The 19687-nt window shown below is 44.2% G+C and overlaps 1 protein-coding gene across 1 annotated transcript; it reads left to right on the forward strand.

Annotated features, from left to right (window-relative positions):
• The first annotated feature begins 12515 nt into the window (after positions 1 to 12515).
• On the forward strand, positions 12516 to 18873 carry LOC124117461 (toll-like receptor 4). The gene is made up of 2 exons (XM_046479373.2): positions 12516 to 12642; positions 16266 to 18873. Exons 1-2 carry the CDS (start codon positions 12628 to 12630, stop codon positions 18744 to 18746), a joined length of 2496 nt encoding a protein of 831 aa, XP_046335329.1. The 5' UTR covers positions 12516 to 12627; the 3' UTR covers positions 18747 to 18873.
• Positions 18874 to 19687: the final 814 nt, after the last annotated feature.

The raw sequence follows: 19687 nt of genomic DNA on the forward strand, positions 1-19687 counted from the left end.
TGCCACACTGGTGCGTCTGGTCAAGTTTTGTACAGGCTTATGTAATGCCACACTGGTGTGTCTGGCCAAGTTTTGTACAGGTTTATGTAATGCCAGACTGGTTTGTCTGGTCAAGTTCTGTACAGGCTTATGTAATGCCACACTGGTTTGTCTGGTCAAGTTTGGTACAGACTTATGTAATGCCACACTGGTTTATCTGGTCAAGTTTGGTACAGGCTTATGTAATGCCACACTGGTTTGTCTGGTCAAGTTCTGTACAGGCTTATGTAATGGCACCCTGGTTTGTCTGACCAAGTTTGGTACAGGCTTATGTAATGCCACACTGGTTTGTCTGGCCAAGTTTGGTACAGGCTTATGTAATGCCACACTGGTTTGTCTGGTCAAGTTCTGTACAGGCTTATGTAATGCCACACTGGTTTGTCTAGCCAATTTCTTACAGACTTATGTAATGCCACACTGGTTTGTCTGGCCAAGTTTGATACAGACTTATGCAATGCCTCACTGGTTTGTCTGGCCAAGTTCTGTACAGGCTTATGTAATGCCACACTGGTTTGTCTGATCAAGTTCTCTACAGACTTATGTAATGCCTCACTGGTTTGTCTGGCCGAGTTTGGTACAGACTTATGTAATGCCGCACTGGTTTGTCTGGCCAAGTTTGGTAAAGGGTTATGTAAAGCCACACTGGTTTGTCTGGTCAAGTTCTGTACAGAATTATGTAATGTCACACTGGTTTGTCTGGCCAAGTTTGGTAAAGGCTTATGTAAAGCCACACTGGTTTGTCTGGCCAAGTTTGGTAAAGGCTTATGTAAAGCCACACTGGTTTGTCTGGCCAAGTTCTGTACAGACTTATGTAATGTCACACTGGTTTGTCTGGCCAAGTTTGGTAAAGGCTTATGTAAAGCCACACTGGTTTGTCTGGTCAAGTTCTGTACAGGCTTATGTAATTCCACACTGTTTTTTCTGGCCAAGTTCTCTACAGGCTTATGTAATGCCACACTGGTTTGCCTGGTCAAGTTTGGTACAGGCTTATGTAATGCCTCACTGGTTTGTCTGGCCAAGTTCTGTACAGACTTATGTAATGCCACACTGGTTTTGTCTGGCCAAGTTCTGTACAGGCTTATGTAATGCCACACTGGTTTGTCTGGTCCAGTTCTGTACAGGCTTATGTAATGCCTCACTGGTTTGTCTGGCGAAGTTCTGTACAGGCTTATGTAATGCCACACTGGTTTGTCTGGCTAAGTTCTGTACAGGCTTATGTAATGCCACACTGGTTTGTCTGGCCAAGTTCTGTACAGACTTATGGAATGCCACACTGGTTTGTCTTGTCAAGTTCTGTACAGGCTTATGTAATGCCACACTGGTTTGTTTGGCCAATTTCTGTACAGACTTATGTAATGCCACACTGGTTTGTCTGGTCAAGTTCTGTACAGACTTATGTAATGCCACACTGGTTTGTCTGGCCAAGTTCTCTACAGACTTATGTAATGCCTCACTGGTTTGTCTGGCCTGGTTTGGTACAGGCTTAAGTAATGCCACACTGGTTTGTCTGGCCAAGTTCTGTACAGGCTTATGTAATGCCACACTGGTTTGTCTGGTCAAGTTTGGTACAGGCTTATGTAATGCCTCACTGGTTTGTCTGGTCAAGTTCTGTACAGACTTATGTAATGCCACACTGGTTTGTCTGGCCAAGTTCTCTACAGACTTATGTAATGCCTCACTGGTTTGTCTGGCCTGGTTTGGTACAGGCTTAAGTAATGCCACACTGGTTTGTCTGGCCAAGTTCTGTACAGGCTTATGTAATGCCACACTGGTTTGTCTGGTCAAGTTTGGTACAGGCTTATGTAATGCCTCACTGGTTTGTCTGGCCAAGTTCTGTACAGACTTACGTAATGCCACACTGGTTTGTCTGGCCAAGTTCTCTACAGACTTATGTAATGCCTCACTGGTTTGTCTGGCCTGGTTTGGTACAGGCTTAAGTAATGCCACACTGGTTTGTCTGGCCAAGTTCTGTACAGGCTTATGTAATGCCACACTGGTTTGTCTGGTCAAGTTTGGTACAGGCTTATGTAATGCCACACTGGTTTGTCTGGCCAAGTTCTGTACAGACTTATGTAATGCCACACTGGTTTGTCTGGTCAAGTTCTGTACAGACTTATGTAATGCCACACTGGTTTGTCTGGTCAAGTTCTGTACAGGCTTATGTAATGCCACACTGGTTTGTCTGGCCAAGTTCTGTACAGACTTATGTAATGCCACACTGGTTTGTCTGGTCAAGTTCTGTACAGGCTTATGTAATGCCACACTGGTTTGTCCGACCAACTTCTGTACAGGCTTATGTAATGCCACACTGGTTTGTCTGGTCAAGTTTGGTACAGGCTTATGTAATGCCTCACTGGTTTGTCTGGCCAAGTTCTGTACAGACTTATGTAATGCCACACTGGTTTGTCTGGTCAAGTTTGGTACAGGCTTATGTAATGCCACAATGGTTTGTCTGGTCCAGTTCTGTACAGGCTTTTGTAATGCCACCCTGGTTTGTCAGGTCAAGTTAGGTACAGGCTTATGTAATGCCACACTGGTTTGTCTGGTCAAGTTTTGTACAGGCTTTTGTAATGCCACACTGGTTTGTCTGGTCCAGTTCTGTACAGGCTTATGTAATGCCACACTGGTTTGTCTGGTCAAGTTTGGTACAGGCTTATGTAATGCCACACTGGTTTGTCTGGCCAAGTTTGGTACAGACTTATGTAATGCCACACTGGTTTGTCTGGCCAAGTTCTTTACAGGCTTATGTAATACCACACTGGTTTGTTTGGCCAAGTTTGGTACAGGCTTATGTAATACCACACTGGTTTGTCTGGCCAAGTTTTGTACAGGCTTATGTAATACCACACTGGTTTGTCCGGCCAAGTTTGGTACAGACTTATGCAATGCCACACTGGTTTGTCTGGCCAAGTTTTGTACAGGCTTATGTAATGGCACACTGGTTTGTCTGGCCAAGTTTGGTACAGACTTATGTAATGCCACACTGGTTTGTCTGGCCAAGTTATGTACAGGCTTATGTAATGCTACACTGGTTTGTCTGGCCAAGTTTGGTACAGGCTTATGTAATACCACACTGGTGTGTCTGGCCAAGTTTTGTACAGGCTTATGTAATGCCACACTGGTGTGTCTGGCCAAGTTTGGTACAGGCTTATGTAATACCACACTGGTGTGTCTGGCCAAGTTTTGTACAGGCTTATGTAATGCCACACTGGTGTGTCTGGCCAAGTTTTGTACAGGTTTATGTAATGCCAGACTGGTTTGTCTGGTCAAGTTCTGTACAGGCTTATGTAATGCCACACTGGTTTGTCTGGTCAAGTTTGGTACAGACTTATGTAATGCCACACTGGTTTATCTGGTCAAGTTTGGTACAGGCTTATGTAATGCCACACTGGTTTGTCTGGTCAAGTTCTGTACAGGCTTATGTAATGGCACCCTGGTTTGTCTGACCAAGTTTGGTACAGGCTTATGTAATGCCACACTGGTTTGTCTGGCCAAGTTTGGTACAGACTTATGTAATGCCACACTGGTTTGTCTGGTCAAGTTATGTACAGGCTTATGTAATACCACACTGGTTTGTCTGGCCAAGTTTGGTACAGGCTTATGTAATACCACACTGGTTTGTCTGGCCAAGTTTGGTACAGACTTATGCAATGCCACACTGGTTTGTCTTGCCAAGTTTTGTACAGGCTTATGTAATGCCACACTGGTTTGTCTGGCCAAGTTTGGTACAGACTTATGCAATGCCTCACTGGTTTGTCTGGCCAAGTTCTGTACAGGCTTATGTAATGCCACACTGGTTTGTCTGGTCAAGTTCTCTACAGACTTATGTAATGCCTCACTGGTTTATCTGGTCAAGTTTGGTACAGGCTTATGTAATGCCACACTGGTTTGTCTGGTCAAGTTCTGTACAGGCTTATGTAATGCCACACTGGTTTATCTGGTCAAGTTCTGTACAGGCTTATGTAATGCCACACTGGTTTGTCTGGCCAAGTTCTGTACAGGCTTATGTAATGCCACACTGGTTTGTCTGGTCAAGTTCTCTACAGACTTATGTAATGCCTCACTGGTTTGTTTGGCCGAGTTTGGTACAGACTTATGTAATGCCGCACTGGTTTGTCTGGCCAAGTTTGGTAAAGGCTTATGTAAAGCCACACTGGTTTGTCTGGCCAAGTTCTGTACAGACTTATGTAATGTCACACTGGTTTGTCTGGCCAAGTTTGGTAAAGGCTTATGTAAAGCCACACTGGTTTGTCTGGCCAAGTTTGGTAAAGGCTTATGTAAAGCCACACTGGTTTGTCTGGCCAAGTTCTGTACAGACTTATGTAATGTCACACTGGTTTGTCTGGCCAAGTTCTCTAAAGGCTTATGTAAAGCCACACTGGTTTGTCTGGTCAAGTTTTGTACAGGCTTATGTAATGCCACACTGGTTTGTCTGGCCAAGTTCTGTCCAGGCTTATGTAATGCCACACTGGTTTGTCTGGTCAAGTTTGGTACAGGCTTATGTAATGCCTCACTGGTTTGTCTGGCCAAGTTCTGTACAGTCTTATGTAATGCCACACTGGTTTGTCTGGTACAGTTCTGTACAGTCTGATGTAATGCCACAATGGTTTGTCTGGTCAAGTTCTGTACAGACTTATGTAATGCCGCATTGGTTTGTCTGGCCAAGTTTGGTACAGGCTTATGTAATGCCACACTGGTTTGTCTGGTCAAGTTTGGTACAGGCTTATGTAATGCCACACTGGTTTGTCTGGTCAAGTTCTGTACAGGCTTTTGTAATGTTACACTGGTTTGTCTGGCCAAGTTTGGTACAGGCTTATGTAATGCCACACTGGTTTGTCTGGTCCAGTTCTGTACAGACTTATGTAATGCCACACTGGTTTGTCTGGCCAAGTTTTGTACAGGCTTATGTAATGCCTCACTGGTTTGTCTGGCCAAGTTTTGTAGAGGCTTATGTAATGCCACACTGGTTTGTCTGGCCAAGTTTTGTACAGACTTCTGTAATGCCACACTGGTTTGTCTGGCCAAGTTTTGTACAGGCTTATGTAATGCCACACTGGTTTGTCTGGTCAAGTTCTGTACAGGCTTATGTAATGCCACTCTGGTTTGTCTGGCCAAGTTCTGTACAGACTTATGTAATGCCACACTGGTTTGTCTGGCCAAGTTTTGTGCAGGCTTATGTAATGCCACACTGGTTTGTCTGGCCAAATTTTGTACAGGCTTATGTAATGCCACACTGGTTTGTCTGGTCAAGTTTGGTACAGGCTTATGTAATGCCTCACTGGTTTGTCTGGCCAAGTTCTGTACAGGCTTATGTAATGCCACACTGGTTTGTCTGGTCAAGTTCTGTACAGGCTTATGTAATGCCACACTGGTGTGTCTGGCCAAGTTCTGTATATAGGCTTTTGTAATGCCACACTGGTTTGTCTGGTCAAGTTTGGTAGAGGCTTATGTAATGCCTCACTGGTTTGTCCGGCGAAGTTCTGTACAGGCTTATGTAATGCCACAGTGGTTTGTCTGGCTAAGTTCTGTACAGGCTTATGTAATGCCACACTGGTTTGTCTGGCCAAGTTCTGTAGAGGCTTATGTAATGCCACACTGGTTTGTCTGGCCAAGTTTTGTACAGACTTCTGTAATGCCACACTGGTTTGTCTGGCCAAGTTTTGTACAGGCTTATGTAATGCCACACTGGTTTGTCTGGTCAAGTTCTGTACAGGCTTATGTAATGCCACTCTGGTTTGTCTGGCCAAGTTTTGTACAGACTTATGTAATGCCACACTGGTTTGTCTGGCCAAGTTTTGTGCAGGCTTATGTAATGCCACACTGGTTTGTCTGGCCAAGTTTTGTACAGGCTTATGTAATGCCAAACTGGTTTGTCTGGCCAAGTTTGGTACAGGCTTATGTAATGCCACACTGGTTTTACCTGGCGAAGTTTGGTACAGGCTTATGTAATGCCTCACTGGTTTGTCTGGCCAAGTTCTGTACAGACTTATGTAATGCCACACTGGTTTGTCTGGTCAAGTTCTGTACAGGCTTATGTAATGCCACACTGGTTTGTCTGGCCAAGTTCTGTATATAGGCTTTTGTAATGCCACACTGGTTTGTCTGGTCAAGTTTGGTACAGGCTTATGTAATGCCTCACTGGTTTGTCTGGCCAAGTTCTGTACAGGCTTATGTAATGCCACACTGGTTTGTCTGGCTAAGTTCTGTCCAGGCTTATGTAATGCCACACTGGTTTGTCTGGCCAAGTTCTGTACAGACTTATGGAATGCCACACTGGTTTGTCAGGTCAAGTTTTGTACAGGCTTATGTAATGCCAAAATGGTTTGTCTGGCCAATTTCTGTACAGACTTTTGTAATGCCACACTGGTTTGTCTGGCCAAGTTTTGTACAGGCTTATGTAATGCCACACTGGTTTGTCTGGCCAATTTCTGTACAGACTTATGTAATGCCACTCTGGTTTGTCTGGTCAAGTTCTGTACAGGCTTATGTAATGCCAAACTGGTTTGTCTGGCCAAGTTCTGTACAGGCTTATGTAATGCCACACTGGTTTGTCTGGTCAAGTTTGGTACAGGCTTATGTAATGCCACACTGGTTTGTCTGGCCAAGTTCTGTACAGACTTATGTAATGCCACACTTGTTTGTCTGGCCAAGTTCTGTACAGACTTATGTAATGCCACACTTGTTTGTCTGGCCAAGTTCTGTACAGGCTTATGTAATGCCACACTGGTTTGTCTGGCCAAGTTTGGTACAGACTTATGTAATGCCACACTGGTTTGTCTGGCCAAGTTTGGTACAGACTTATGTAATGCCACACTGGTTTGTCTGGCCAAGTTATGTACAGGCTTATGTAATGCCACACTGGTTTGTCTGGCCAAGTTTTGTACAGGCTTATGTAATGCCACACTGGTTTGTCTGGCCAAGTTTGGTACAGACTTATGTAATGCCACACTGGTTTGTCTGGCCAAGTTCTGTACAGGCTTATGTAATGCCTCACTAGTTTGTCTGGTCAAGTTCTGTCCAGGCTTATGTAATGCCACACTGGTTTGTCTGGTCAAGTTCTGTACAGGCTTATGTAATGCCACACTGGTTTGTCTGGTCAAGTTCTGTACAGACTTATGTAATGCCTCACTAGTTTGTCTGGTCAAGTTCTGTCCAGGCTTATGTAATGCCACACTGGTTTGTATGGCCAAGTTCTGTACAGGCTTATGTAATGCCACACTGGTTTGTCTGGTCAAGTTCTGTCCAGGCTTATGTAATGCCACACTTGTTTGTCTGGCCAAGTTCTGTACAGGCTTATGTAATGCCTCACTGGTTTTACCTGGCCAAGTTCTGTACAGGCTTATGTAATGTCACACTGGTTTGTCTGGCCAAGTTCTGTACAGACTTATCTAATGCCACACTGGTTTGTCTGGCCAAGTTCTGTACAGGCTTATTTAATGCCACACTGGTTTGTCTGGCCAAGTTTCGCACAGACTTATGTAATGCCACACTGGTTTGTCTGGTCAAGTTCTGTAGAGGCTTATGTAATGCCTCACTGGTTTGTCTGGCCAAGTTCTGTACAGGCTTATGTAATGCCACACTGGTTTGTCTGGCCAAGTTTTGTACAGGCTTATGTAATGCCACACTGGTTTGTCTGGCCAAGTGTGGTAGAGGCTTATGTAATGCAACACTGGTTTGTCTGGCCAAGTTCTGTACAGGCTTATGTAATGCCAGACTGGTTTGTCTGGTCCAGTTCTGTACAGGCTTATGTAATGCCTCACTGGTTTGTCTGGCCAAGTTCTGTACAGGCTTATGTAATGCCACACTGGTTTGTCTGGCCAAGTTCCGTACAGGCTTATGTAATGCCACACTGGTTTGTCTGGTCAAGTTCTGTACAGGCTTATGTAATGGCTCACTGGTTTGTCTGGCCAAGTTTTGTACAGGCTTATGTAATGCCACACTGGTTTGTCTGGCCAAGTTTTGTACAGGCTTATGTAATGCCACACTGGTTTGTCTGGCGAAGTTTGGTACAGGCTTATGTAATGCCACACTGGTTTGTCTGGCCAAGTTTTGTACAGGCTTATGTAATGCCACACTGGTGTGTCTGGCCAAGTTTTGTACAGGCGTATGTAGTGCCACACTGGTTTGTCTGGCCAAGTTCTGTCCAGGCTTATGTAATGCCACACTGGTGTGTCTGGCCAAGTTTGGTACAGGCTTATGTAATGCCACACTGGTTTGTCTGGCCAAGTTTTGTACAGGCTTATGTAATGTCACACTGGTTTGTCTGGCCAAGTTTTGTTCAGGCGTATGTAGTGCCACACTGGTTTGTCTGGCCAAGTTCTGTCTAGTCTTATGTAATGCCACACTGGTGTGTCTGGCGAAGTTTGGTACAGGCTTATGAAATGCCACACTGGTTTGTTTGGCCAAGTTTTGTACAGGCTTATGTAATGCCACACTGGTGTGTCTGGCCAAGTTTTGTACAGGCGTATGTAGTGCCACACTGGTTTGTCTGGCCAAGTTCTGTCCAGGCTTATGTAATGCCACACTGGTGTGTCTGGCGAAGTTTGGTACAGGCTTATGTAATGCCACACTGGTTTGTCTGGCCAAGTTTTGTAAAGGCTTATGTTATGCCACACTGGTGTGTCTGGCCAAGTTTTGTACAGGCGTATGTAGTGCCACACTGGTTTGTCTGGCCTAGTTCTGTCCAGGCTTATGTAATGCCACACTGGTGTGTCTGGCCAAGTTTGGTACAGGCTTATGTAATGCCACACTGGTGTGTCTGGCCAAGTTTTGTACAGGCTTATGTAATGCCACACTGGTTTGTCTGGCCAAGTTTTGTACAGGCTTATGTAATGCCACACTGGTTTGTCTGGCCAAGTTTTGTACAGACTTCTGTAATGCCACACTGGTGTGTCTGGCCAAGTTTTGTGCAGGCTTATGTAATGCCACACTGGTTTGTCTGGCCAAGTTTTGTACAGGCTTATGTAATGCCACACTGGTTTGTCTGGCCAAGTTCTGTACAGGCGTATGTAATGCCACACTGGTTTGTCTGGCCAAGTTCTGTCCAGGGTTATGTAATGCCACACTGGTGTGTCTGGCGAAGTTTGGTACAGGCTTATGTAATGCCACACTGGTTTGTCTGGCCAAGTTTTGTACAGGCTTATGTAATGCCACACTGGTTTGTCTGGTCAAGTTTTGTACAGGCTTATGTAATGCCACACTGGTGTGTCTGGCCAAGTTTTGTACAGGCGTATGTAGTGCCACACTGGTTTGTCTGGCCAAGTTCTGTACAGGCTTATGTAATGCCACACTGGTGTGTCTGGCGAAGTTTTGTACAGGCTTATGTTATGCCACACTGGTTTGTCTGGCCAAGTTTTGTACAGGCTTATGTAATGCCACACTGGTGTGTCTGGCCAAGTTTTGTACAGGCGTATGTAGTGCCGCACTGGTTTGTCTGGCCAAGTTCTGTCCAGGCTTATGTAATGCCACACTGGTGTGTCTGGCCAAGTTTGGTACAGGCTTATGTAATGCCTCACTGGTTTGTCTGGCCAAGTTTTGTACAGGCTTATGTAATGCCACACTGGTTTGTCTGGCCAAGTTTTGTACAGGCTTATGTAATGCCACACTGGTTTGTCTGGCCAAGTTTTGTACAGACTTCTGTAATGCCACACTGGTTTGTCTGGGCAAGTTTTGTACAGGCTTATGTATTGCCACACTGGTTTGTCTGGTCAAGTTCTCTACAGGCTTACAGAACTTGTTTGACTGGTCAAGGGTCGCGGGTCACACAACCTGTTTGTCCATGGCCACCATGGTGCTGACCCTTTTGTTGATATTTCCCCAAAACCACTCCAATCTTATACAGAAGTCATATTGAAATTGATATTCGCTGAAATACAGATTTAGCACGCCTGCTGCGCTGTAGGTCACCTTGGCAGATGACAAATTCAGAAAGTGAAACTTCCGAATGAAAATAATTCATGCGGAACCAAAACTGAATACAGAATTCAAAAACATATTTAATATGCTTTGTACGATTCTAAGGGCGGTGGGTAATGAAAAACACGGCTTTTAATATTGCATTACTGTTACTCTTTTTTTTATCATTTACAAATTGAGTGAGGGAGTTTGGTTTAACGCCGCTTTTAACAGTTTTCCAGTTATATCACGGCGTGTCAGCTTGATCTGGGAGGAAAGCCCGAAATGATGCAGGTCGCACCACTTCGGTGAAACCCACGAGCACGGGTTTGGTGCTGACAAACCTGGAAACATAATCGGGGCGAACCGGGATTCGAACCCACAGTCATAGGTTTCTTGCGTGCCCAAGGGACGCAACTCTGCACAGCGAATCGCGGCGCCTCAGACGACTGGGCCACCCGTGCCCCCTACTGGTTGTGAGTGCAGCTTACGGGTGGAACATCGTACCGCACAAATTGATGTTCAGCGTGGAATAAAGTAGGGGCGGCCCCATTCTCCACCTGCCATATAACAATATATATATATATATATATATATATATATATATATATATATATATATATATATATATATATATATATGTGTGTGTGTGTGTGTGTGTGTGTGTGTGTGTGTGTGTGTGTGTGTGTGTGTGTGTGTGTGTGTGTGTGTGTGTGTGTGTGTGTGTGTGTAGTAAGTGAGTAAGGTTTTACGCCGCAATATTCCAGCAATATCACGGCTGGGGACACCAGTAATGAACTTCACCCGTTTCACCCATATGGGGAATCGAACACGGGTCTTCAGCATGACGAGGGGGCACGGGTTGAGACGTCTGAGACCTGCATCACTTCGGGCTTTCCTCCCAAATTAAGCTGATAGGCCGCGATATCACTGGAATACTGTTAAAAGCCAACTTACTCACTCACTCACTCACTCACTCACTCACTCAGCATGGCGAGTGGACGCTTTAACCACCCAACCGCTCCCCATTTCCCCACGCCCAAATATATTTGTAATTCCACCTATCCTCAGTTTTGCATTAAGTACAATACAATACCGCCTTATGCATGAAGGGGCGGTCGGGTAGCCTAGTGGTTAAAGCGTTCGCTCGTCACGCCGAAGACCTGGGTTCGATTCCCGACATGGGTTCAATGTGTGAAGCCCATTTCTGGTGTCCCTCGCCGTGATATTGCTGGAATATTGCTAAACGCGGCGTAAAACCATACTCACTCACTCACTCCTTATGCACGAATCTCACGTGCAGAGCACTATCGTATATGACGAACTCTCTAAAAGGCGATCGCATGACGATCTCTCATTAGGTTTTAAAATTCGCTTTAGAGATAGCAATCGTTCGCGCATTTCAAGAGCTGCTTTTCCCCAAATCGGGCATACATATTATTGTGCGATTCTTCAGGTCACATGGCTTTTTCTACACGGAAGTGTCGTGCGCAGAAAAGGAATTCCATTATGACGTGTTTAGGTCACGTGTCACTTTAGGTCTTCCAGCCTTTGAGGATCGTTTGATGGCCTCCTTTAATAAACAACCCTGCAGTTCCTCAATGTGACCCCTTGTGATGGATAAACTAAACTGATATTTCATGGCAGGAAGCAATTATAGTTGCTGAAATCTACTGGACACGATAGGGCAATAATCTGTTTGTAGTTGTAATTTTAATTGTTGACCAGGCACGTTTTATTTTCCCATGATGTGGACAATATGAATCAAACAGATTGTTTAAGGAAATAGTTGAAATTAACATTTTCAATAGCATGGCCAAAATCATCATTATTCCAGCTTTATCATACCGGCGTGTAAATGATTGAATCTGAGCCAGGGAAACCAGTGGTTGATAGCATGAACAACCCACGCCGTCGTGATACTTTTACACACAATCAAACAGATCACACAATCTGATGCACCTGTCCTCATTAAATGTGATGCACCTATCCTCATTAAGTCGACAACCGTGAAGATCCGGGTAGAGAATAGGTCTTCAGCAACCCATGCTAGCCGTAAAAGGTTACTGTGCTTGCCGTAAGAGGCGACTAACGGGATCGGGTGGTCAGGTTTGCTGACTGGTTGATGCATGTTATCGTATCCCAATGCGTAGATCGATGCTCATGATATAAATCACTGGATTGTCTGGTCCAGACTCTAATTTACAGACCGCCGTCATGTAGCTGGAATATTGCTGAGTGCGGCGTTTAACAACAAACAAAAAATAGAATTAAAAAATCATTAAGTCGAGGACACAAGTGGCCCAGTCCTCTAAGGACGTCTTGGTTTCATCAAAGTCGTAAACGTCTAATGCCTGCATCAATTCGGGTTTTCCTCCCACATCAAACAGCAACATTTGTTTGTCGTGACAGACGTGGGGCTGAATTTCGTGTCATCCTGCCCCGACGCCGTGGGGCCTGCTGTTGCATAATCGTACAGGGAAGCGAAAACTAGTTATCTTGTTCAATTATGCATACATACCCGGACGTTTAAAGTAATTTCATTTACAAATGGTATTTTTGCAAATTGAAGCCATTCAAATGTTTCCTCGGGGAACTCCGTTTTCCTCAATCCAACTATGACCATGATGATTATGATGATTGCAGGTTTTATTTCCTATCATTCAGCTAGTGGGCGTTCATCATAGCAGTCGAATGTCTAGCTGCGAGGTAGGTATCCGACAACTCTGGTTTCTCTTCTCAGGTGTAGCAGGCTCAAATCATTCCCTGAAAATATCACTCTCGGGCGAGTCTAGCCTTGGTTCAAATTCCGCGGATCCCTGTTTCACCTTCGGCATGTATAGGCTAATAACTATATGTTGTCGTCAACTAAAGAAGATCTTAAAAAAAAATCTAAACCGAACAGCCAAACATGTTTCAGTCGAAATTATAATAAGGAACAATTATGTCTGTGAACAGATGTTGGGAATTGTACATTCTACATGCGACGTCTTGGATCCTGTTCGGTTCATGAGCATAGGTGAGGTGAAATGGGGTTTAACGTCGCGTCCAAGGTTATTGCACTTATACAGCGACGTGCATGTACGTGTGTGCGTTTGTGTGGCTGCTTGTACTAGTCCGGACTGATGCCTATTTATAGTGCTAGCTCACTGAGATACCATGCCGCAGTTTAACATGAATACCCCACTCAGACACAGTATACTGACTCCGAGCCGACCAGTCCTTGTTTTAGCCCCTTAATGCCGAGCGCCAGACAGGGTAAAAACAAGTACCATCTTTTAAGGTCTTTTGGTATGACGCGGCCGGGGATCGAACCCCGGACCTTCCGCTCTCCGGGCGGACGCTCTGCCACAAGACGACACAGCGCAAGCACGCATGCACTGCACGGTCTGTGGTAGGGGAAATGACAGAGCGTTAGAGGGGCCGTCTCATGATAATTTCAGTCGCAATCTGACTCGCTCATGCCATAGATCTCGTCGTCGGAACTGCTGGTGCCTGAACCGACTGCCACTATTATAGGTTGGACTGTTGCTGGCCGTAGTCCATCTCGTGACCAATAACGTGGCTCTATCTCGTCAACGACTGTGCAACGCCTCCACGTTTCTACTGTTACTCGACGAAGGGATTCCTTTACGAGTTGTTCAACGTCTCGTTATTTGAACGTTGTGTTCGATCGTCCAACGTCACCCTTGACGATGCCCCATACCAACTCGATTGGATTCAGGTCGCAGTGACTTGATCCCTCTGAAAACTGTCTAATTTATTAACCTTGCGTGTTTTTGACATGTTCCCTACCTCCTTGGCCTATTTGTATCTCGTCGACTAACAACATTTTAAAGTTTCTGAGGGGACATACCAAGAGCTTTTGAAGCTCGTTTCAAGAATTTATTAATTGCATAAAAAGGCTTTGCTCTTTCTGCTTCACTTCTAAAGAAATCATACACATTCAACATCAACTGTTTAACATCTGCTGAGTAGCGCATCTTGTCATTGAATGAACACGGTCACTGTGTAGCACGTGCAGACCGTGCTTGCGCTGTTTCTTCCACGGTTTGTCCCCCTACGTGTCATGTACACATTTCTATACAAAATTACATGATAGTTTCTTAAAGAACTTCATCCGTCATGGGTCTTAAATTAAACAGAATTTAGATGTTGATGGGTACAGGGTATTCAAGACGTGCAACCGGACCCTTGGACCCAATGGAGCAGCGCAAAACTATTATCCACCAATAGTCAAAAAAAAAAAAGGGGGGGGGGGGCTCCGACACCAATCTGAGGTGTGAGTATATCCTTGAGTATCTATTAGGAGCACTTTGATTATGAACTGCCTCTAGTGACCGATAGTGACGTCAGAACGGGAAGAGATAGAACTGGAAATGACGTCATCACCGGAATAGACATCATCACAGGAAATGAGCTCAGAACCGAAAGTGACGTCAGCACCGGAAATAGTAGTACAAGGTCCATGTAATCTGGAAATGACGTCTTTTGGTAGAAAAGGACCATAAGAGACGTCATTTTCCAATAAAAGTGAGTGACAAACCGGGACGGACGTCACAACCGGAAGTTCGATAATTCCCATGCTGTTTGTGTTCAACTGTCAACGAACGCACTTATTGCACGAAGTGTTTTATTTGATTTTGGTTTGAATGTGAGCGAGTTGTGTTAAACGCTTCTTTTAACAGTATTCCAGTTATATCATGGCGTGTAAGCTTAATGTAGGAGGAACGCCCGAAGTTTTCAGGTCTCAGACGTTTGCCACTTCGGTGAAACCAACGAGCACGGGTATGGTGCTGACAAACCTAGAGACATAATCGGGGCGAACCGGGATTTTAACCCACAATCATAGGTTTCTGATGTACCCAAGGGACGCAACTCTGCACCCAATTGTGGCGCCTTAGACGACATCTGCATTTGGATGTTTGGTTATTGGAAAGAGTCACATAATCGGGGCGAACCGGGATTTTAACCCACAATCATAGGTTTCTGATGTACCCAAGGGACGCAACTCTGCACCCAATTGTGGCGCCTTAGACGACATCTGCATTTGGATGTTTGGTTATTTGAAAGAGTCACATAATTGGGGCGAACCGGGATTCGAACCCACAATCATAGGTTTCAGGCGTGCCCAATCAGGGCAGCGAATCGCGGCGCCTTAGACGACTGGGCAACCCGTGCCCCCTTTGGTTTGAGAAAGTTAATGGGATGATTAATAGTTGGGAAGATGTAAACGAACCTTTAGATGAAACTATATTTTGTCTCCCACATGTATTAAGATATGCGTATATGCAAAATACATAAATAATTTTGAAAGCATTTTTTAAAACATTATTACACTAAACATGTTCGTATTATTCGGGCACCATTGGAGGGAGTCATGTTCTGTCCTAGAGCGCATGAAGGCGATGAGCAGGTTACCAGTCCTGCTTCACCCGACCTATTTCCCCACAGCATTTCCGTGTAGTCGGTCTGTCTGTCGAGAGGGGCGAGGACAGCATATCACCATGCGGGCGAACCTTGACCCATTTCCGTATAGCGAGTTATACCTGTCGAGAGGGGCAGGTCTACAGCATATAGCTATTTTCTATATTGGAAACGTTTGCCGAGTTTCCGCGTATTAGCACCTTTGAGTGAGTGAGTTAATATTTAACGTCACATCGGCAGTATTTCAGCCATACCGTGACGAGTAGCACTTTTGTGGTAAGGGTTTGATTGTAAGGTCTAGGTCACTGGGATGGTCACTCAAATGGCAGTTCTGCAGCTTTCTGTATGGATCCAATCCCTTGTGTTGAAATGGCGTTAGTACTCACGTTTTCTAAGAGCAATAATACAGAATGCGATTGGCTGAAATATATTTGGGTCACAGGAATTAGAGGCAAGGGACTTTCTGTTTAAAGTTGTCTTACATTGGACCGGAAGTGATGTCATTAAACCGGAAGTTAAAACTTCTTATTAGACGAGTTCACGCACGGATCTATATTTTAAAATCCTACTCCATGATATGTCAGCTTGTAATGCAATGGGCTTGTGTCGTTGGATATGCTGTTCGGTCCCTCACTGTTTTCTCATATGAGGTATGTGGGGGAATCGATCATCTGATATTCTTGTGTGTGTGTGTGTGTGTGTGTGTGTGTGTGTGTGTGTGTGTGTGTGTGTGTGTGTATTCTAGCTTTGACTGGAAAACCAGATATTTACTAAGAGCCTAAGTTGATAAGTCAAACACATATGGCAGCAATGTATTTTTGTGTCTGACAGTTATTTTTTGGTTTGCAACATTATAATGTTCTAATTTTGCAAGCGTTTTAAGCACATACATGTTCTGGTTTCAGATGGGTTCCCTTGTATGTATAGCTACATGCATGTGCGTATACTTGGCATGTTTGCTCTTCGCCGATGGATTGAAGAACTCTCACATTGTGTGTCCCCCATGCACGTGTGAGAGAGATATGCGCTATGAAGGACTAATGGTCAACTGCATGGGACTGCGCTTAAAGAGCCTTCCTGTTCAGCTTCCCGTCAATACCACGACATTACTTCTCAGCAACAACGAGGTGACGAATCTGACAGAACAGATGTTTCAACGTTTCCCTCATCTTCGAGCTCTTGACCTCTCTCATAATTCGATCGTCACGATCCATGAAAATGGCTTTAAGGGAATATCGAAGCTGAAGAAGCTAAACCTACAGTTCAATCAGTTGGTGCTGGACTCGCAAACGTATCACCCCAACGTGTTCAAGGATCTCACGGAATTAGAAGAATTAAGGATCGTAGATAACGTTAACAACATAGATCACCCCAACGCCACATACCCAGACCAGAGTTTTCAACACTTGACATCCTTGAAGGTGCTGTATCTTGATGGACTTCCGACTGACTTTGGTCCTGGATTTGGTCAGTTGAGGAATCTGAGGAATCTGACTTTATCAGGGTATATGAAGTACTGTTATCTACCCGTGCTGCAGAACACCACATTCACAAATGTACCAACAGTTCAACATCTTAACATCAGCAACTGTGACATAATCCGGACGGACCTTCTCACCTTTCAACCGATGAAACATATTCAGTTGATAGACATCTCGGATAACAGACATCTTGGGTTTAATAATGCCACCAATGCTACATATGGTCTTCAACATTCGTCTCTACAAATACTTCGAGCTAATCGTATATATCCTACCTGGGACGTATGTTCACATTTACGCGTTTCGCATATTAAGTACTTGAAACAGACCCATTTGAGAGAGTTGCATATAGATGGTAATGGCATAATAGGAATAGGCTTGAACGTTGTCAATTATATGCCTCAAAGTCTTGAAAGACTTTTTGCTCGTTGGAACAAATTTCAGTCGGGGTTCATTTCATTTATGAACCCTCGCATGCCTATAAAGTTTCTTGATATTACGGGAATAAACGTAGTTCAAAAGCCTTTCATACCTCTACAAAGACACTTCAATTCAATTCCAACCCCGTGTCCACCAAAACTTAAAACCATCATTGCATCCTGGTGTTCTCTGAAAGGCTCTATTGGACACTTACAGCTTATTAAGAGTAACATAAGGAAGGTCATTATGAAACATAATTATTTTACCGGCCTCGAAGGACCACTTGTAGGTTCTCAGAAATTAGAAATCTTTGACCTTTCCCACAATGTACTTCAGACAATTGGAAATAAGGTTTTTGAAAAAGATAATTCAGTTGAAATACTTAACCTAAGTTACAACCATCTTGGGGTAGCTTTAAGAAATGACAAGAGAGGAGATATCTTTGAAAGATTAGGAAAAATTCGACATCTGGACCTTTCAGGAAATTCCATTTCATGTTTGCCTACCAGAATATTTAGAGGTCTGAGAAATGTCAAGACCATAAACTTGACTGACAATTATTTGACTTCGTTTCACGCCTACCTTAGTAAGAGCATGACAAAGCTTGACCTCGGTGGGAATAAAATACAAATGGTGCCTCCCCACGTTCTGGAGCAATTTGACAAATTACCTACGTTGTTGGTAAATCTAGGCTATAACCCGATATCCTGTACATGTGAAGGATTATACTTCTTAAGATGGTTGAGTGAAAATAAACATCGCGTCCTTGGCGTTGAAGCAATGTCTTGTAGTATGGAGCGCTATATTACAAATGACTCTCAAATTACAAACTTAGACGTGATTATTGGAATTTTAGCCAAACAGTGTAGTGCTGTCAACATCGTAACCATTTCGGTGTCCTTATCTTTACTCATATTACTTCTTGGGGTTATCTTCGTTGCGATTTGTTATCGTCACAGATGGAAGCTCCGTTACCTCTACCATGTTGGGAGACGGGGCTATCAAGTTCAACACGCTGTAGACAATGTTCCTGATGATTTGTTTGAATACGATGTATTCGTGTCCTATGCAGCGCCGGATAGAAGATTCGTCATTGACTCTATGATGCAAGAGCTTGAGACAAAGGCCGAACTGCGCATGTGCATCCATGATAGAGACTTCCTGCCAGGGGAGGTAATCGCTACGAACATCGTTGACACCATTCAAAGAAGCCGGAAGACCTTGATTGTTTTGTCCCCTTCGTTCCTGAAGAGTCACTGGTGCGAGTTCGAGTACAATATGGCCATTATGGAAGGAGTGCATCGAAGACAGAACATAGTGATAGTAGTTCTGTATGAGTATGTACCGATCAAGGACTTACCAAAGGACCTGGCGGTAATGTTTCGAAATAACTCCTATTTGGAATACAGCGAGGAGGTGTTCGGAAACGTGGTTTTCTGGCGAAATGTAGTGGAGGCAATAAACACCACGAGAATCGCAGACTGAGGGACTGTCAGGTTCAGCCATGGTTACGTATCTATTGCAGAGACAGACTGTTTCAAAATGTATTCAGTCAATACATCCAATCTCATTAAAATCAGACCTTCGTTCTCGCTACCGCTAAACAAAGATCTGAGGACATTCCATTACTGGTCACGTCAGACCGACCTTGCGCGAACTTTGACCGACCAATGGAATGACCAATCAGAAACCAGCTTTCTCGTGCTTTACGGCACAAATTTCAAATTGGCGACTACGCTTCGAAACGTATTTTGACAAAATCTCGATTACAAATTTGAAACCTGAACAAAACAACATTCTGGAATGACTAATAGATGGTCTAGACTGTAAGAACTCAGTCGTTAAACCTGTAACTATCGTTCTGAATACCCCATGTTAAAGTTTTTGAGATTGCATGATTAGAAATCACATTCCGGCAGTCACTTTCATAATCTGGTAAGCGACGCACTGATTGGTCGGATGAAAGGTCGTTCTGACGTGATCCCTAATGGGATGTCTTCAGATCTTTGTTTAGCGGTCGCGAAAACTAGGATATGATTTTAATGAGATTGTAATCACATCCTGCATCAAGGAGATATAGTCTCATGTGTAATAAGTCGTATTCAGTCTTCTCTCCGTAAACCTGATTACTGTTTGTATATAATTTAAATATTTCTCTGTGGAGGAATGTTCTGACACGTTTAGCAATTTTCCATGTATGTGACGGCGGCCTGTGGACAACAGATCAGACAATCCAGTGGTTGATATCAACAACCACACTGTTGGTGTACGATAACACGCTATGAACCATGTCTACGACTGTGACCCCCGGATCCACCCAATCGCCTCATACGACCAGCATAGGTTGCCTAGGACCAACACCAACCCGGAATTGCCACGAAAGATTGCGAATGTGTATGTGTATACATTTACACGTGGATCTTTGT

Source organism: Haliotis rufescens, unplaced genomic scaffold, assembly GCF_023055435.1.
Source record: "Haliotis rufescens isolate VD_foot unplaced genomic scaffold, xgHalRufe1.0.p SCAF_12, whole genome shotgun sequence".
Classification (NCBI taxonomy): domain Eukaryota; kingdom Metazoa; phylum Mollusca; class Gastropoda; order Lepetellida; family Haliotidae; genus Haliotis; species Haliotis rufescens.